The 15,979-nt window shown below is 38.0% G+C and overlaps 1 protein-coding gene across 6 annotated transcripts in view; it reads right to left on the reverse strand.

Annotated features, from left to right (window-relative positions):
* NOL4 (nucleolar protein 4) overlaps positions 1-15,979 on the reverse strand; it is a 396,517-nt gene that overhangs the window by 162,956 nt on the left and 217,582 nt on the right. For 5 of the 6 annotated variants that reach the window (XM_006889163.1, XM_006889165.1, XM_006889164.1 and 2 more), the window contains one exon: positions 4,422-4,705. In XM_006889163.1, the coding sequence (XP_006889225.1) occupies positions 4,422-4,705 (284 nt within the window). Of the gene's footprint in view, positions 1-4,421; positions 4,706-8,060; positions 8,104-15,979 lie in introns of those variants that run through there. The other variant, XM_006889168.1, reaches the window with a different exon arrangement.

Raw genomic sequence — 15,979 nt, forward strand, 5'->3', positions numbered from 1 at the left:
CAAGAGAGATTTTTTTGTGTGTGATTTTAATGAAAGTTAACAGAAAAGTTGGATTTTCATTCATTCACTGTGTTGTGCCCCAAATCCAGTTTCCCCCCAAGTAACCAAATTAAAGTCTAATAAAATTAAAACAAATCTAAAAGATGGTCTTGAATCTATCCCATCTGAATTTCAAAAATCATTTTAAGAACAGTTTAAACAGTTAAGTAGTTTAATAGTTTAAATCTTCTAACACCAAGCATCAAGTGATCAGATGAATTGTGGGATGATATCAAGGATATCATCCATGAAGAGAGCAAAAGGTCATCACAAAGACAGAGGAGAAAGAAAATACCGAAACAGATGTCAGAAAAGGCTCTGAAAATTGCACTAGAGTGTTCAGAAGCCAAAAACAAACAGAAAACACACCAAAGTAAAAGAGTTTGAACAGAAGATTTCAAAGGGCAGGTTGAGAAAGCAAAGTATTATGTGCAGAGAGCTGGAATTGGAGAATAAAAAGAGAAGACTGACTATGGCTAGACTATTTAAGCAATGGTTTAAAAAGGAAATGAACAAAAGGTGGGTGCATTCTTGAATAAGATTTTTTTTAAAAATCCAGTAAACACATAGAATAAGAAGAACTTTCCTGATTGTTTTCAATTTTATAAAGACAGGGTTATGTGGCAGGCAGAGAATCTAAAGAGTTAAGCATTGTATTCTATAAACTATAAAATGCAAATCAGACCACCTTAGAGATTATAATATCATTTGTATTTGTGTGGAATGCCTTTAAGTCATTGAAGAGGTTATCTGTGCATTTACTGCACACTAAGTTGTAGCAGCCTGCCTTAGGCAGAAGTGCTTAAGTGTCTGATAATGTTGTGCTTGAACCAGGATAAAACAAAACACCCTCAAGCAAGGGAGAAGATTTAAATAGAGCCAATTTAGGAAGCAGAGTGCCTCAGCAAATTGAGAAATTAATCCAGATTAAGACATTCAGCTTTTAGGATTCATGTCAAAAAACCAGCTCCTACCTCCCCTGCCTCTTACTTTATAGGTGAGAGTTGGGAAAGGAAGTCAAGCGTTTGTTCCTTAAACACCTTCATGTTCTCAAAAACAGACCTTCAAATATTACAGGGCTAAATCATCAGCATACTCTCAAAGCCACAGAAGTGTAAACTATGTTTTTAGTAAATCAGTTTGAGTGAGGAGACTGTTGTTGTGTACCAATGAGTCAGAACCGACCCCTAGCTGACCCTCCAGTGGGTTTTCAGAGGCAGTTAATCTCTTGGGAAGACACTGCCCATCTTTCTCCTGTGAAGCTGGTGGATTTGAACTACATGCCTTCGAGATTGCAGTGTAGCTTCTTGACACTAGGCCAGAGAAGATTTTCGTTATATAAGTACTCTAGAAATTTAGAGCTTTGTCAGAAGTATGTTTACCTGTTTTCTATTTCCCCAACTCATCCAGTTAATTGTGACTCTCCATCATGTTTCCAAGGGAGCTCCCAAGGCCTCATGGTAAGGAACTGTGAGGCCAATCTGAAGGCCTGATATTGGCCTCCTGGACAATGTCCTCCCATGAAATTCACAGCCTCGAAAACCCACTATGGAGCTCTGGTGGCCTAATGGTAAGGAACTGCATGTGTCAACCCAAAGACACACGTTTCAAATTTGCCAGCTGTTCCATGAGGGAGAGTGGGACAATCTCGTCCCATGCAATTAAGTGCTTTTGAAAACCTGCTGCAGGGTCAGCTATGAGTCAGTTCTGACTCTACAGGACACTCAGCAAAGACAACAACAACACTAAAATAGAGGGTCAGCTCAGACAGCTGTAACTTGAAGGCGCAAAACAACACAGCAACATCTGTTTCCAAGGCTGTGAATTTCACTGTTTGATACCATTTAACTTCCTCCAGTGCACCAGCGGATGGACTGGAACCCTCGACCTGTTCTTTAGCAGTGTGACACATCAGACACTCAGGCACCAGAGGTCTTTTAAATAATACTGTTAACCATAAATTACTCCTTCAAGTAGTTCTTTAACCTACCAGTTTTATCAAGAAAATGGATATTAACAATTCTCTAATATACAGAGCAAATTATTGACAATAACCCCCAGATCTCTAAACTGGATAATTTCATTGAAATATTATTGCTACACATTTGTTCAATCAAGGAGAAATCAGATACTCCTCTTTTAAAGAGAGACTCCAAGAGAAGATAACATAGATGAATGGGATCTTCTAAGACTCAAATCCCTATGCACATCCAAAAACTTCTCCAGTAGGGTAAAAAGGGAAGCCACTGACTGGGAAAAAGTATTCGGTAATAACATATCAGATAAGGGACTTATATCCAGAATTTATGAAATACTTGAGCACCACAACAAGATAAAGGTAAATAATCCAATAGAAAAATGGGCCCAGGATATGAACAGGCACTTCACCGAAGATGACATTCAGATGGCTAACAAACACATGAAGAAATGCTCAAAATCCCTAGCCCTAAGAGAGATGCAAATTAAAACAACTATGAGATATCATTTCACCCCAGTCAAAATAGCAAAATTTAACAGAACAGCAAGCAACAAATGCTGGTGAGGTTGTGGAGAAACTGGAACCCTGATTCACTGTTGGTGGGAGTGTAAAATGGTGCAACCCCTGTGGAAAGCAGTATGGCGCTTTCTCAAAAAGTTGCAAATAGAGATACCATTTGACCCAGCAATTCCACTACTGAGAATATACCCTGAAGAGACCATAGCTGACATCCAAGCAGGTATATGCACACCCATGTTTATTGCAGCTTTGTTCACAATAGCAAGGAGTTGGAAACAACCTAAGTGCCCATCAACAAACGAATGGCTAGAGAAGCTGTGGTATATTCACACAATGGAATACTATGCTGCATTAAAAAGCAAGGAACTCATGCAATATTATTCAAAATGGTTGACTCTGGAGAACATTATGCTGAGTGAAATATCCCAGTCACAAAAGGACAAATATTACATGATGCCACTGTTGTAGAATGGGACTGTCCTTGGGGTTGGGGAGAGACTGAGTAAGATGGGTTCAATAATGTATACTGCACTGAAACAGAGGAGGGAGAGAACTGTTTAAAAGAGAGATATAACTGGGTATTTCTGTCATCACAGGAGACTAGAGCGAGGGCTACATGGTGGAGGGGACCTGGGGGATGGTTTGTAAAACAATGAAAGAATCTTTTCTTTTACTTTTCCATAATTTTTGGACTCATGTACTTATAACTTGTTAGTCAAATTTGTGCCTTCTAGGTTGCAACACCCCCATGATACATCTTCAAGGATATGAACATGTACGGCCAAGCACAATCAGTAAGAGTGCATCTAAATCCCAAAATCAATCTCCATAATAGTCTATGTGTTTCCTACTGCCAAAGGGGCCCTTTAGAGTAGTGAGAGAAGATCTTCACCCTGAAACCCACAGCGTCCCTTTTCAGCAGGAAGTAGCTAAGAGAATACGCCATCCCCTTTTCCTTATGACTCAGGGTGAAGTCTCTCTCAGGGAGGAGTGATAGGGAATGGCAAAGGACACACTGACAAAGAAGATTAATCAGAACTGGCTTTGACAAGCACTGTGGCATTTGGACAAGAACAAACTGGGAGGAGGGTAGAGAGAATAGTGCAACAATGAATGAGTGGAAGCCCAAAATCTCTGTAAATGTTTATGAAAATTAATAAAATATAATTATAGAAAAAAAAGAGACTATATTAGTGAGAAACATAATTTCAGTGATTTTTAGTATAAAACTATTCCAGTCTGTCCAAGGCATTGCTCTGTTTGCACACTGTTAGCCCAGATTTATCCTGTCACAAGATACAGAAAAACAGGAGCCATGGTTATACGTCTAGTTAATGTATTCTGGGGATTTCTTTAACCAATGTTCCTTGATAATAATCTTCATCTCCTATATAAATTCACATTCCATGTTCCAATAACTAGTGTCTCTTTACAACTGCCTCTCCTCATTTTTGTTTCCATACTTGAAAAGCTCCACCTCAGTTGCCCTATCTGCTAGTCTAAGTGTCTTCTATTATATTTAGGGTTTTCAAAAGCCTGCTATTTTGGAAGTGAATGGCCAATCCTTCTTCTTAGTCTGTCTTAATGTGAATGCTTAGATTTAGAACAGTACCTGACATAAGCATTTTACAGAAAAGAGCAAATGAAAGATATTTCCCCAATTGTAGAAAAAACCAATAGTTAAGTGTTGTCCCTGCCCTTGACACGTGTCTAGAGCCACCCATTTCTCTGCTCCACGCATTCCCTTTTACTCCCACCTACTCCCTTCAACACCTATGTCCCACTATCCAGCCCTTGAGATGATAGCTTCTATCTCAAACTTTCTTAACGACCTTCATGCCCAACTCACAACCACTTTGGAAATTGCGAGGCGACATGACCTCACCTTGCTGCCGTTTTCTCTCGCCTCTCGTTCCATCTTGAGATCCGAAACTAGCAGGTTCTTGTACTTGTTTTTGCCGTCATTGCTGGGATCGTCTATTCTGTACACCGACGTCAGCTGCGCCGAGAGCGGGCTGTCGCTCAGGTTCAGTGGCTGCTCATCCTGCTCCAGCACAGTTTTGCTTTCACTGTTGGAGTCTCCCATCTCCCTGCCGTGTGCTCCCCCGGAAGCAACAGACCCGTGCCCCGCAGTCTCATTGCCATTAAAGCTCTCCGCAGCAGAATCATCTGTTGGAAAGGGGGTAAAAAAAAAGTGCATTTTAAAAATTTTAATTATCATGCTGTCCAGTAGCAACTTGGAGAGCATTTCTTGAGTTAGTGTTACGGGTTTGACATTATTACTCTTAAATGTAATATGTGATTTAACATGTAGAATACAGTTGAGAGGCAGTTATTGTTCTAATTTTTTTGGCCAAGAAGCAGCAGCAAAACAGAATAAGAAGGTAAATAGGAGACATTGTTCAATAAAAAAATGCAATTCCAAAGAAAAAAAAAAAAGACTTCAATAACAAAGAGGAAAATAAAATTACCAGCTAATTTGCAAATATTCTTTTAAAATTTTTTATTAAGAATGTCCAGATTTAACTTGAGCCTTGAACTGAACTCTGGTTCAAGTTTCAGCCCACAATAGACTGATATATTCCCATTGCCATCAAGGGAGCTCTGGTGGCCTAGTGCCCCATAGACACGCAGCTTGAATCTACCAGTTGCTCCACAGGAGAAAGATGGGCATTCTCCTCCTGTGCAATGAACTGCTTCTGAAAACCCTCTGGAGGATGAGCTACTGGTCAGTTCTGCGTGAAGGTAAATAGTAACAAAAAATGTGAAGTTGATTCTGACTAATAGTAACCTTCTGCCTGGTTTCCAAAGTTACAAATCCTTAAGAGACTAGACTGCCCCATTTTTCCCCAATTAGTGGCTGGTAGATTTGAACTGCAAGTCTTTAGAGAAGTCCCTGAACTCATCCTTTTGGTTCAACTTTTAGACAGGGAAGGCACAGACATAGAAGGCAAACAGTAACATTTGAGAAGTACTTAGTCCTTAGAACAATCAACCATGCAAGATCAAAGGGCAGCAGCTGTGCAGAGATAAAGTTTAAAAATCCAAAAGGAGAAGAAAAGGCTGAACAGAAACCAGAATCAAGGTGGATAAGAAATGGGAAAAGTATTGTTACAATTCAATTATAATCAATGCTATAGAACCAACTGTGTATAAAGACTGAATGGAAAGCTTTTAAAAATCCAGATTTGGTGAGAGTACTAGGAAAAAATGTAGATACATTTTGCACAAAATAAAATTATAATTATAATGCAAGAGACTACTATAAGAAGTTAAGGAGTAAAGAACATTTGGTTTCGCTTCCTCCATGACAGATATGTGCGTTCTTCTAATAACAGTTTACAGCCTATCTAATACTCTTCACCAATACAATAACTTAAAGGTATAAATTCTTTTTTCAGTCTTCTTTATGAATTGTACAGTTTTCAGATGCTTGTGAAGCTAGTGTTGTGTCATCTGCACAACACAAGTTGTTGATGACTCTTCTTTCTATCCTAATGTCACATGCTTCTTCATAAACTCAGGCTTCTCAAAATATTTGTTCAGATACAGCATTTGTCTGAAGTCTAGCGTGCATTTTTGGCCGTTTTCTAGTAATATTCAGTTCTATCTGTTATTTTGAATAATCTTCAGCAAGATTTTACTTGCATATTATATTTATGGTATTTGTTTAATAATTCCCACATTCTGTTGGGTTACTTTTCTTAGGAATGGGAACAAATAAGGATCTCTTCCAGTCAGATGGCTGAGTAACCATATTCCAAATTTTCTGGCACAGAGTAGTAGGCATGTCCAGGGCTGCATGTGTTTGCTGGAACATGTCAGTTGGTTTCTCAACAACTCCTTGGTCTTAATTTTTGCTAATGCTTTCCGTTCAGCTTGAACTTCCTCCTTCATTACCACTGGCTTTTTATCATATTCTACTTCATGCAATGATTTTATGTCAGTCAATTTTTGTTTTAATATAGGGACCCTGTGCATTCTCTCCATCTTCTTCTAACGCTTCCTGGATCATTCAAAATTTTTCCCCATAGCATCCTTCAACATTGCAATCTGAGGTCTCAATTTGTTTTTCAGTTCCTTCAGTTTAAGAAATGCTAAGGGAGTTCTTTTTCTTTTCTAACTCCATCTCTTGGCACATTTAGTTGTAATACTTTGCTTTGTCCTCTCATACTGTTCTTTGGAATCTTCTGCTGATCTCTTTTACCTCGGCATTCCTTTCCCTTGGTCAAATGAAAAGGGAGCATAAGGAATAGGCCAAGATCCAATATAAATTCTAGGTCTCTCAAGTGAAATATTGAAGCAATGCACACTATGTTTCATTTTCTGTAAAAAATTTTTAAAACAATTTTCTAAGTTATTCATCTTAAATACATTAAGATCTATTTATAAGGCAAATTTCCTCTAGTAAAGCATTCTTTTTTATGTCCCAATTCAGGAAAAGCCTCCATGTGGATAGAAGGCATGCAAAGACATTATAGAAAACTGGTTGCATATAATCTGTATGTTGTTGCATATTCCACATCATTATTTTGACAAATCAAAAGCATCCCTTTAACAATTAATATCTAGGATTTCTTGAAAGACATAAATAGGGCAATAATTTGTATATAAATAATTTGGAAAATTAGACATATTTTTCATGTCATTCCCACTTAATTTTAAAGTATGAGAGATCATTTCTGATTATTTAAATGATTTTCATGAATTCAAAGACAAAGATAACAAACCCATGTAAGTTCAATTATTTAATTCACACACACACAGAGGGAAAGAGAGAGACTAAACATTAGTATAACAGAATCCTTTAAGAAAAGAACTTCTCTAACATTTCATAAATAAATCTCTTATCAGTATGTTAATATGCAAATAATCTTCAAATACACTACATTTAAATACTAAATCTACATTAGTTTGCTACAAACCCAATTTCTGTAATTTCTGTTTTTTTAATCTTAAATTATGATTCATATCTAGTAAATAGTCTACCATTTATAATTGCTTCAAGTAATATAAACATTAACACTTATCAGAATAATCTTTAATAAAAACCATGTGTTTATAATTTCAACATAGAATATAAACAATAAAGGCGAAATTATTTTTAGACTGAGTAGTTCACTCCAGATGTTACCAAGGTAACCAAATTCAACAGCTTTACATATTTCATTCCTGAGTATAAATCAGTACACTTAATGAAAAACAAATGAATGATTTATGCATTTGTATCAAATATATAATCACATATTTTATAATTCACATGATAAGGGACCGGTAAATCACAAATGCCATTATTTCCTAAATCAAGGTTTAAAACAAAGTTTTCAATTTCCAGATGACCAACATGCAACATAAAGAAAGGAACAGCCATTAAGCTGAAGACACGTTCACAGTTACCACATTGTGTTGTTTTGTGCAACCAGGCAGAAAGTGTTTAATTCTCTGACCCTTGAAGACACTTTCTCAGACCCCTGACCTCTGTCCCCAACTCAGAGGACTGTGGCATTTAGATTTAACTAGAAACCTGCTTCCTTACCTAACACAGTTTGCTGCATCCTGAGTGGCTGCTGGAGGGTGGCTTGCGGGCTGCGGGGCTCTCCTGCAGGTGAAGTACGTTAGCACTGTGAGCAGGACCTGGAGGCCCAGAGCAGTGACGCTTCCCTCAAACTCTCAGTCTGGCTATCACAGCACATAAACCGGACTTGATATTTGATTCTCGAGGAAAATAGCACCTGAAGCTCTGGAAACTAAGAATTCCCAGGGTACCTAGCAACAAAGAATGTGGACTACGATGACAAGACTGTGGAATCCAATGACATCGGGAGGGCAGTTAGATGTTGGCTTTAATTTGCTCTGTGATTGGTTTTGATAGGACAGATTTCTTCTTATGGAGGAGATCCCTGTATTAGACCCAGTAAGTCTCTTGCCTACAAGGTCTAATCACGTTGACTGAAAATGGCATAGTATTAATTGCTTATCTTTTTTTCCAGTCAAATGTTGTTGTTGCTGTGTACCACTGTGGATTACCAATGTAATCCACAGCTCAGCCTCCAGCAGGTTTTCAGAGACAGTAAATTGTACAGGAGGAGATTGTTCATCTTTCTCTAGTGGAGCAGCTGTTTGATTTAAACCATATCCTTTTGGATTGACAGAGTACCTCCTTACCACTAAGTCATTAGACACTCTAAAAATATTATTTGTTTAATTTTTTAAATGCCGCATTGGCTTTTAATCTATGATAGTTTCATTTGTCACCAAATTTTCTACAAAGAGTTAACCTACAAGAGTCTCTCTGCGTTTGTGTACGTGTGTGCGCGTATATAGTATATAGATGAATAAATTTAAGTAACAACAAGAAGTATATTTATTAGACCTCTGAGTGATTAAAATCATTTGCATTCTTGGTTGCTGAATGAAAGACTGGAGATTCAAGTCCAGGTAGAGACATCTTGGGGAAAGAATTCTGACAATCTACTTTAAATAAATTTGTAAAAAGTCAATAAATTCTATGCTGTTAAAAAAAGTGCTAACAATTTATGTGACACAATTCTCCTTTGACATTTGAAGAATTGCCATGATGTAGAATTGATTCAATAGGAACTGTTCTTAAAGTATATAGGCATATCTAAGTATGTGCATGTTGTTGTTGTTGTTGTGTACCCTCAAGTTGGAACCAACCCACAGCTGAGCCGTTAGCAGGTTTTCAGAGACAGTAAATCACACAGGAAGAGATTAGAGATTGTGCATCCTTCTCCTGCAGAGCAGCTGAAGGATTTGAATGGTGAACCTTTGGGATTGGAGTGCTGCTTCATACCACTAGGTCATCAGAGCTCGTGTGTGTGTGTGTGTGTGTGTGTGTGTGTGTGTGTGTGTATTTGTTGTTATTTTGTGCCATCTATTTGGAACCAATCCCTAATCGATCATCCAGCAGGTTTTCAGAGGCAGTAAAGTACAAAGGAGGAGACTGCCCATTGTTCTCCCATAGAGCAGCTGGTGGATTGGTGGGTTCGAACCACATGCCTTTGGGATTGCAGGACAGCTCTGAGTCATTCTGACTTGATGGTATATAACAACAACAACAACAACAACTATATAAAGGAAGCTCTGGTGGCCTAGTGGCAAGAAGCTGTGCTGCAATCCCAAAGGTGCATCATTCAAATCCACCAGATGCTCTACTGAAGAAGGAGGGGCAATTTCCTCCTCTGCCAGTTGGAACTGATTTAATGATACACAACAAGAAAAAAACAAACAAACAACTAAACAAACAACAAAGATATATTTGTGTGTGTACAGATGTACACTTACACACATAGATGTAAAGAGATGGAGTATGTATATATTTATGTATGTCTCTGTGTGTGTATATATATATATATAAAATCTCCCAAAGCACTTGACCTACTTTCTTAGCCAGTTACTCTCAGCAGCTCTTTATCATAGCCTTTAGGCCAAATGCCTGAGGCAAAATGAATAAGAAAAAAATACACAGCACCGTCATTTTAAAATTTGAATTTGAAGGTTTAGTCTTAAATCCAGGACATTTTCTCCTTACACCCAAAAGGCTTTATATCATTTCCCCCCAAATATGCCACCATCCTACCTCCCTCTGTATTCCTGGTTCCTCCTGAGAAAACACACCATAAAACCAATTTTTAAATAGAAATAGAAAAACTTTGCTTTAAAACACTACTTCAATATCCTAAAACATTGAAAATAATAACAAATCTCACTTCAAATTATATTTACAGCAGAGATAAGCCAAATTCCTTTCTATTGTTCTTAATCTCTACCCTTTATCTTCTAGGCACAAAATCCAACCCCTGGTCTCTGGTTCCTTTAGATTCCTAGTGATTTTGTAGAACAGAAACTGCCTCACAGGGTTTAAGTCTTAACAGAAGCACACCATCACTCCTTTCTTCCATGGATAGATGGTGTGAATTGCTAACATTTTTTTAGCAGCTGAGTCTACATTATGCAGATAACACAACCATGCACACTGAGTACATGAAATATTTGCTGTAGAAGGTCAAGGACTGTAGCCTTTAATATTAATTGCATATCAACATCAAGTAAACAAAGATTTTCACCACTAGGCCAACTGGCAGCACCATGATAGATGAAGAAAAGATTAAGGTTGCTAACAATTTCATATCCACAATCAACATTCTTGGCATCAGCAGTCAGTAAATCAAGAAACAAGCTGCTCTGGGAAAGTCGGCTGTCAGGAAACTCTCCAGAGTGCTAAAGAACAACAATGTCAGTCGAGACACCAAGGTGCACCTAATCCAGACCATGGTGTTCTCAATTGCTTGCTATTCATCTGAGAGTTGGGCAATGACTGAAGATGGTAGACAAAGAACCAATGCCTTTGAGTTGTGATGCTGGAGGAGAGTACTGAACATACCACGGACCGCCAAGAAAACAAATGGGTTGGTCCTAGAGGGGATGAAACCAGATTGCTCCCTAGAGGCAAGGATTTTGAAGCTCCATGTCACATGCTTTGGCCATGTTGGCAGAAGGACCAATCCTTGGAGGAAGATATCATTTTGGGAAGGGTAGAGGGTCAGTGCACAAGAAGAAACTTTGGATGAGATGGATCAACACAGTGACTGTGGCAATAGAGCCAGGTATGTCAGAGAGGGTGAGATTGGATCAGAATAGACTACAGCTATTGTTCAGAGGGTCACTACGAGTCACAGTCAACTCATTGGCCCCTAACACTGCAACAACTGCTATAGTTCCTTCTCATAGGCACAGGTTTTGTTAGATGCCGTCTAGAGAGACAATGACTCATACCAACTCTATGGATCACAGACAGAAACCTTGTGTATCCTTTGCCATCCACACAATCTCTGCCATGCTCGAAACCATTGTTGCGGACACTGTCAATTCATCTCCTTTGAGGTGTTTTTCACTTGGCTGACCCTGACCCTCTACTCCTCCTACATCTAGCTGACTAAATGCCAGCTTATTCATGAACAGGTCATGGTTTATATTTTATAGCAATGCTCTTTCAAATCTATACTGTAAAGCAGATTATGTGGTTTTAAATGGCCTTTTGCCATATTTCCCCAGACTACTACTATTAACCTGACCTGACTACTACTCCATACCTGACTAAAGCTTTCTTGCCTTCATTTTGTATCCATGTCTCACCAACCAGAATTTTTTACTGATTTTGATTATTTTTTTCCCCTCTACTAGTCCTTCCGGTGTTTTACCTGTTTTTCATTTATGATCTATCATATAGTTTCTGATATTTAAATTACTAAGTCTTGTTTTATGTTTGTCTTTTGCCATCTTATATCCAAAACTCCATTTCTTGGCTGACAAGTCTGTTCTTAATACTCTAAATATGTGGGAGAAAATAAATAATGAAAAACTACATTTTTGTTTGTATATGCAAATTATAATCCAGATGAATTGATTATGTGACATTTAATAATGTTATCTTGTTATTGCTGTTGGTAAAAGGCACAAAATAATGATATAAAATTTGTAGTAAAAATATTCACACTAAGAAGGTTTTCTTTCTTTTTAAATGATATAAATGAAAAGAAATATATACATGTGACATATACATGTACAAATATTGCCCAAAAAGTTGAGAAAATACTCTTTTCAAATCAATAAATTTATTATTTTGAAGTATGAAAACAACAATAAGGGTTTCTTGCTCACTAAATTAATTCTATAGAAGAATGGTCTTCTTACTGGTAATGCCCAAGTCGAGCTTTGCTGAATGAATGCTCATTAGAGAGACTCTATAGAGAGCCCAGGTTGCCTGTTGGTAAGAGGCTTCATTGCAATTCCAAAGTTACAGAGTTCAAATTCACTAGCTACTCCACAGGAAAAAGATGGGCAATATAACCTCATGCACTTAGGTGCCTCTTAAAATCCTTCTAGAGGGTCAGCTATGACTTGGTTCTGATTCTCTACACAACAACAATAATGAGCTCTGGTGGTCTAGTGGTAAGGAGCTGCACTATAATCCCAAAGGCACACAGTTCAAATCCACCAGCTACTTTATGGAATAAGGATGAACAATCTCCTCCCATGCAATTTATTGCCTCTGAGAACTCACTGGAGTCATCTCTGGTTCTGGCAAATAACAACAATAAGAATGAAACACTACACAATGTTCTGTTATTCATATGGTTTTTGAGGACCTGGTATTTCAAAGGTGAATGAGCCTGCTTTGCTTCTCAGTCTGTCTTAGTCTAGAAGCTCAACTGAAACCTGCCCACTCTCAGAGACTTTTGTTATTGGAAATACTGATATCACAGCTTCTAGGATCACAGCATCACAGCACGGCAAACTAAGAACCAAGTACAGGTAAGGCACCTGATCAAAGCATGGAGAAAATTAAAGGTGCTCTGGTGAAATAGGAAGTTATACATTGTGACACAAACCAAAAGGCCAATATTTTCAACTCACCAGGTTCTCTGAGGAAGAAAAGTGACTAGCATTCTCCTGCAAATATTTAAACCCCAGAAAACAAGAGAACGGTTGCTATAAGCCTGAACAAACTTGGCTAGTGGTTGTTTGGTTTTTGTTTTGTTTTTTATAGAGAAGGTACATCAATAATCTGGATCTTTCAAAGTACACAAACAAGAATAGATATCAAACTAAAGACTAACGTGTAACTGATCCAAGCCATTGGCTTTTCAATTAGATGACTTCAATGTATCTGAAAGTTGGACAATGGATAAGGATAACAGAAGAAGAATTGATGTCTTTGTGTTGTGGTGCTGGAGAAGAACACTGAATATCTCATGGACGGCCAGAATAACAAATGAATCTATCTTAGACGAAGTGCAACCAGGTTTTTCTTAGAAGTAAGGTGAAACTTCATCCCACATACTTTTAATATGTTGTCAGGATGGGCTAGTGTTTGGGAAAGGACATCGTGCTGGGGAAAGCTGAGGATCAGAGATGGAAAGGAAGACCTCAAACAAGCTGTATTAACACAGTGACTATAACAATAAGCCCATGCATATAGAAATGGTGCAAGACGGGGGCATGGTCCAGATCTGTTGTTTATTGGGTCACTGTGAGTTGTAAATAAATCAATGGCACCTAACAACAACAGCAGCTACACCTATAAATGCACGTGCATGCACTTGGCCGATGCCTTCTAAATACATAATCGCATGCATAACCTCTATATAACCACACACATAGTTTTGGTTGTTAATTATGAAAGGGAGCTCTGGTGGCCTAGTGACAAGAAGCTGCACTGCAATCATGAAAGTACACAGTTTGAGGCCAACAGCTGCTCTGTGAGAGAAGGATGGGCAATCTCTTCCCATGCAATTAACTGCCTCTGAAAACCTACCAGGCGGTCAGCTATGGGTTGGTTCCAACTCTATGAGACACAACAAAATAGTACAATAGTTATAAAAAAGTAGGTTTGGAGAAAGTGTGTATGTTACAGCATTCCTAAAATTGTCCCTTTTTCTCACTATTTTTTCCTATCTTCATTTACCTTGCACTAGATGTGAAAAATTCACATAATATTTTGTATTGTCTTTTCCATCATCCACAATTACAAGTATCAACTATTCCGAAAGGTAGCCATGGTGGTATAGTCCACAGGGAGTTGGCCTACTAACCTCAAGGCCATGCTTCTCCGGCCATTCTGAACAACCAGTGGCTGACTGACAGTCCCCTCCTGCATGTGTGATTTGTAGCCCAAGACACCCAATGGAAAATAAGCTCTGAATAAGTTGCATTTTGAAAGCAATGAGAGCAAACGAGTGAGAGAGACTAGGTAGAAACTGACTTTCCCTTCTCATTCCAGTAAACATCAACTAATACTGTGGGTTTTGTGTGTATCTTAACTTCATAGGAGTAAGCCTGTGAAAGACTTTCCTTTTCTTGATTGACCTAATACATTCAGAATTATACTTTCTCTTATGAAATTTCTAAAACAATCATTATGAAGCAATTCAGTATTTTAAAAATGAGCTGGCACTTGATCAAAGACAAAACTTTCCCAGGCAACATTAAGAGAACAGTAGAGAAAAAGTCTTTTGAATTATTTTGAAGTAATTATATTAGAAAATGTTGTAGCAATTTATTGAGGAAATGGCACAGGGGTTTATCACAAATAATCCCAAATTGATAACTAAATTAAATTAATAAAATGTCACATATTTGTGGTAAGTCATTCTAAAAAGAAACATTCAAATTGAAGTTAAAAATCATGATCCAAGTGATATTAGCCTAAATTGGAATTTAGCCAAACAACAAATCAAGAGAGTTTTTTCTCCCCTCTCTTGCTGCTTGTAAACTGGAAAACATTTTATTATGAAATTTGGAACAGGATTAGAAAAAAAAATAAATAAGACCCAATTATGTTAACAAAATATCATAGCATTAGGCAATTTTCAAGGTTTTCCTTTACCAAACACTATTCTGGCACCAACAACTATGACCTGTGCAAAATCTCAGTGAGTAATAACCATGCATCTGTTCTGTCATTCACCATTCTAAGGGTTATGATTATGCTGCTCAAGGTTAAAACCTCTTTGTGGTTATTTTCATACGCTGTCAAGTCAACTAAGACTCATAGCAACACTATGAACACCTTGAAAACCTTATGGACAAGGGTAGTCCCTGCGGCATCCTAATTACCTCACTTTACACAATAAACTATCATTCTGGTTCAATGTTTCTGAGCCCATGTTCCACACTGTCATAAGAAGCAATTCATTTTTACCTAAGTTGTTTTTGTTGTTGTTGATTGCCTTCAAGTTGAGCACGACTCAGAGCGACCCTATGAGCAAAAGGCCTGAAACCCCTCTACAACTATTGACATTTATTAAAGTTCATAGAGTTTCTGGAGGCATGTTGTTTACGAAGTGGATGTCACTCCTGCTTCTAAATCAGAAGCAGCAATATAACTTCATTATCCTTTTACAGCATCATATTAACTCTTTGGTTCTGTATCAAAATCTATTTCATGGAGACATTAACTGACACCAGATATCATCATGATTTTACATATTGAGGAACAGTGTTGAAGCCCAGGGAAGCAGTTATGAGAGGGTTGTGGGTGCCTTGCTAAGATCTATGACAAAGAGCAATTAACAGTTGAAACCCAGGAGCATGCCTCCTGGGTGAAACTCAGAAATACATGTGTTTACCTTGTTCAAAATAAAGGATAAGTGAAGTTTTGGAGTGTTTTCCTTCCTTTTTACCTCACAGAACAAACAAGTCTGTCTTGGACGAAATGCATCCAGTATTTTGAGGCAACATATTTTGGGCATGTTGTAAGGAGGGACCAGCCCTTGGGAAAACACATCATGCTGGGGAATATGGAAGGGAAAAGAAAGGGAGAGAGATCCTCAATAAGAAAGATTCACACAGTGACCATAACAATGTGTCCAAGTAACCAGAGATGTGAGAATGGCAGGGGATAGGGAAAGTTTCAGATCT

Source organism: Elephantulus edwardii, unplaced genomic scaffold (genome assembly GCF_000299155.1).
Source record: "Elephantulus edwardii isolate Elephantulus edwardi_28Jun2011 unplaced genomic scaffold, EleEdw1.0 scaffold00076, whole genome shotgun sequence".
Lineage (NCBI taxonomy): Eukaryota > Metazoa > Chordata > Mammalia > Macroscelidea > Macroscelididae > Elephantulus > Elephantulus edwardii.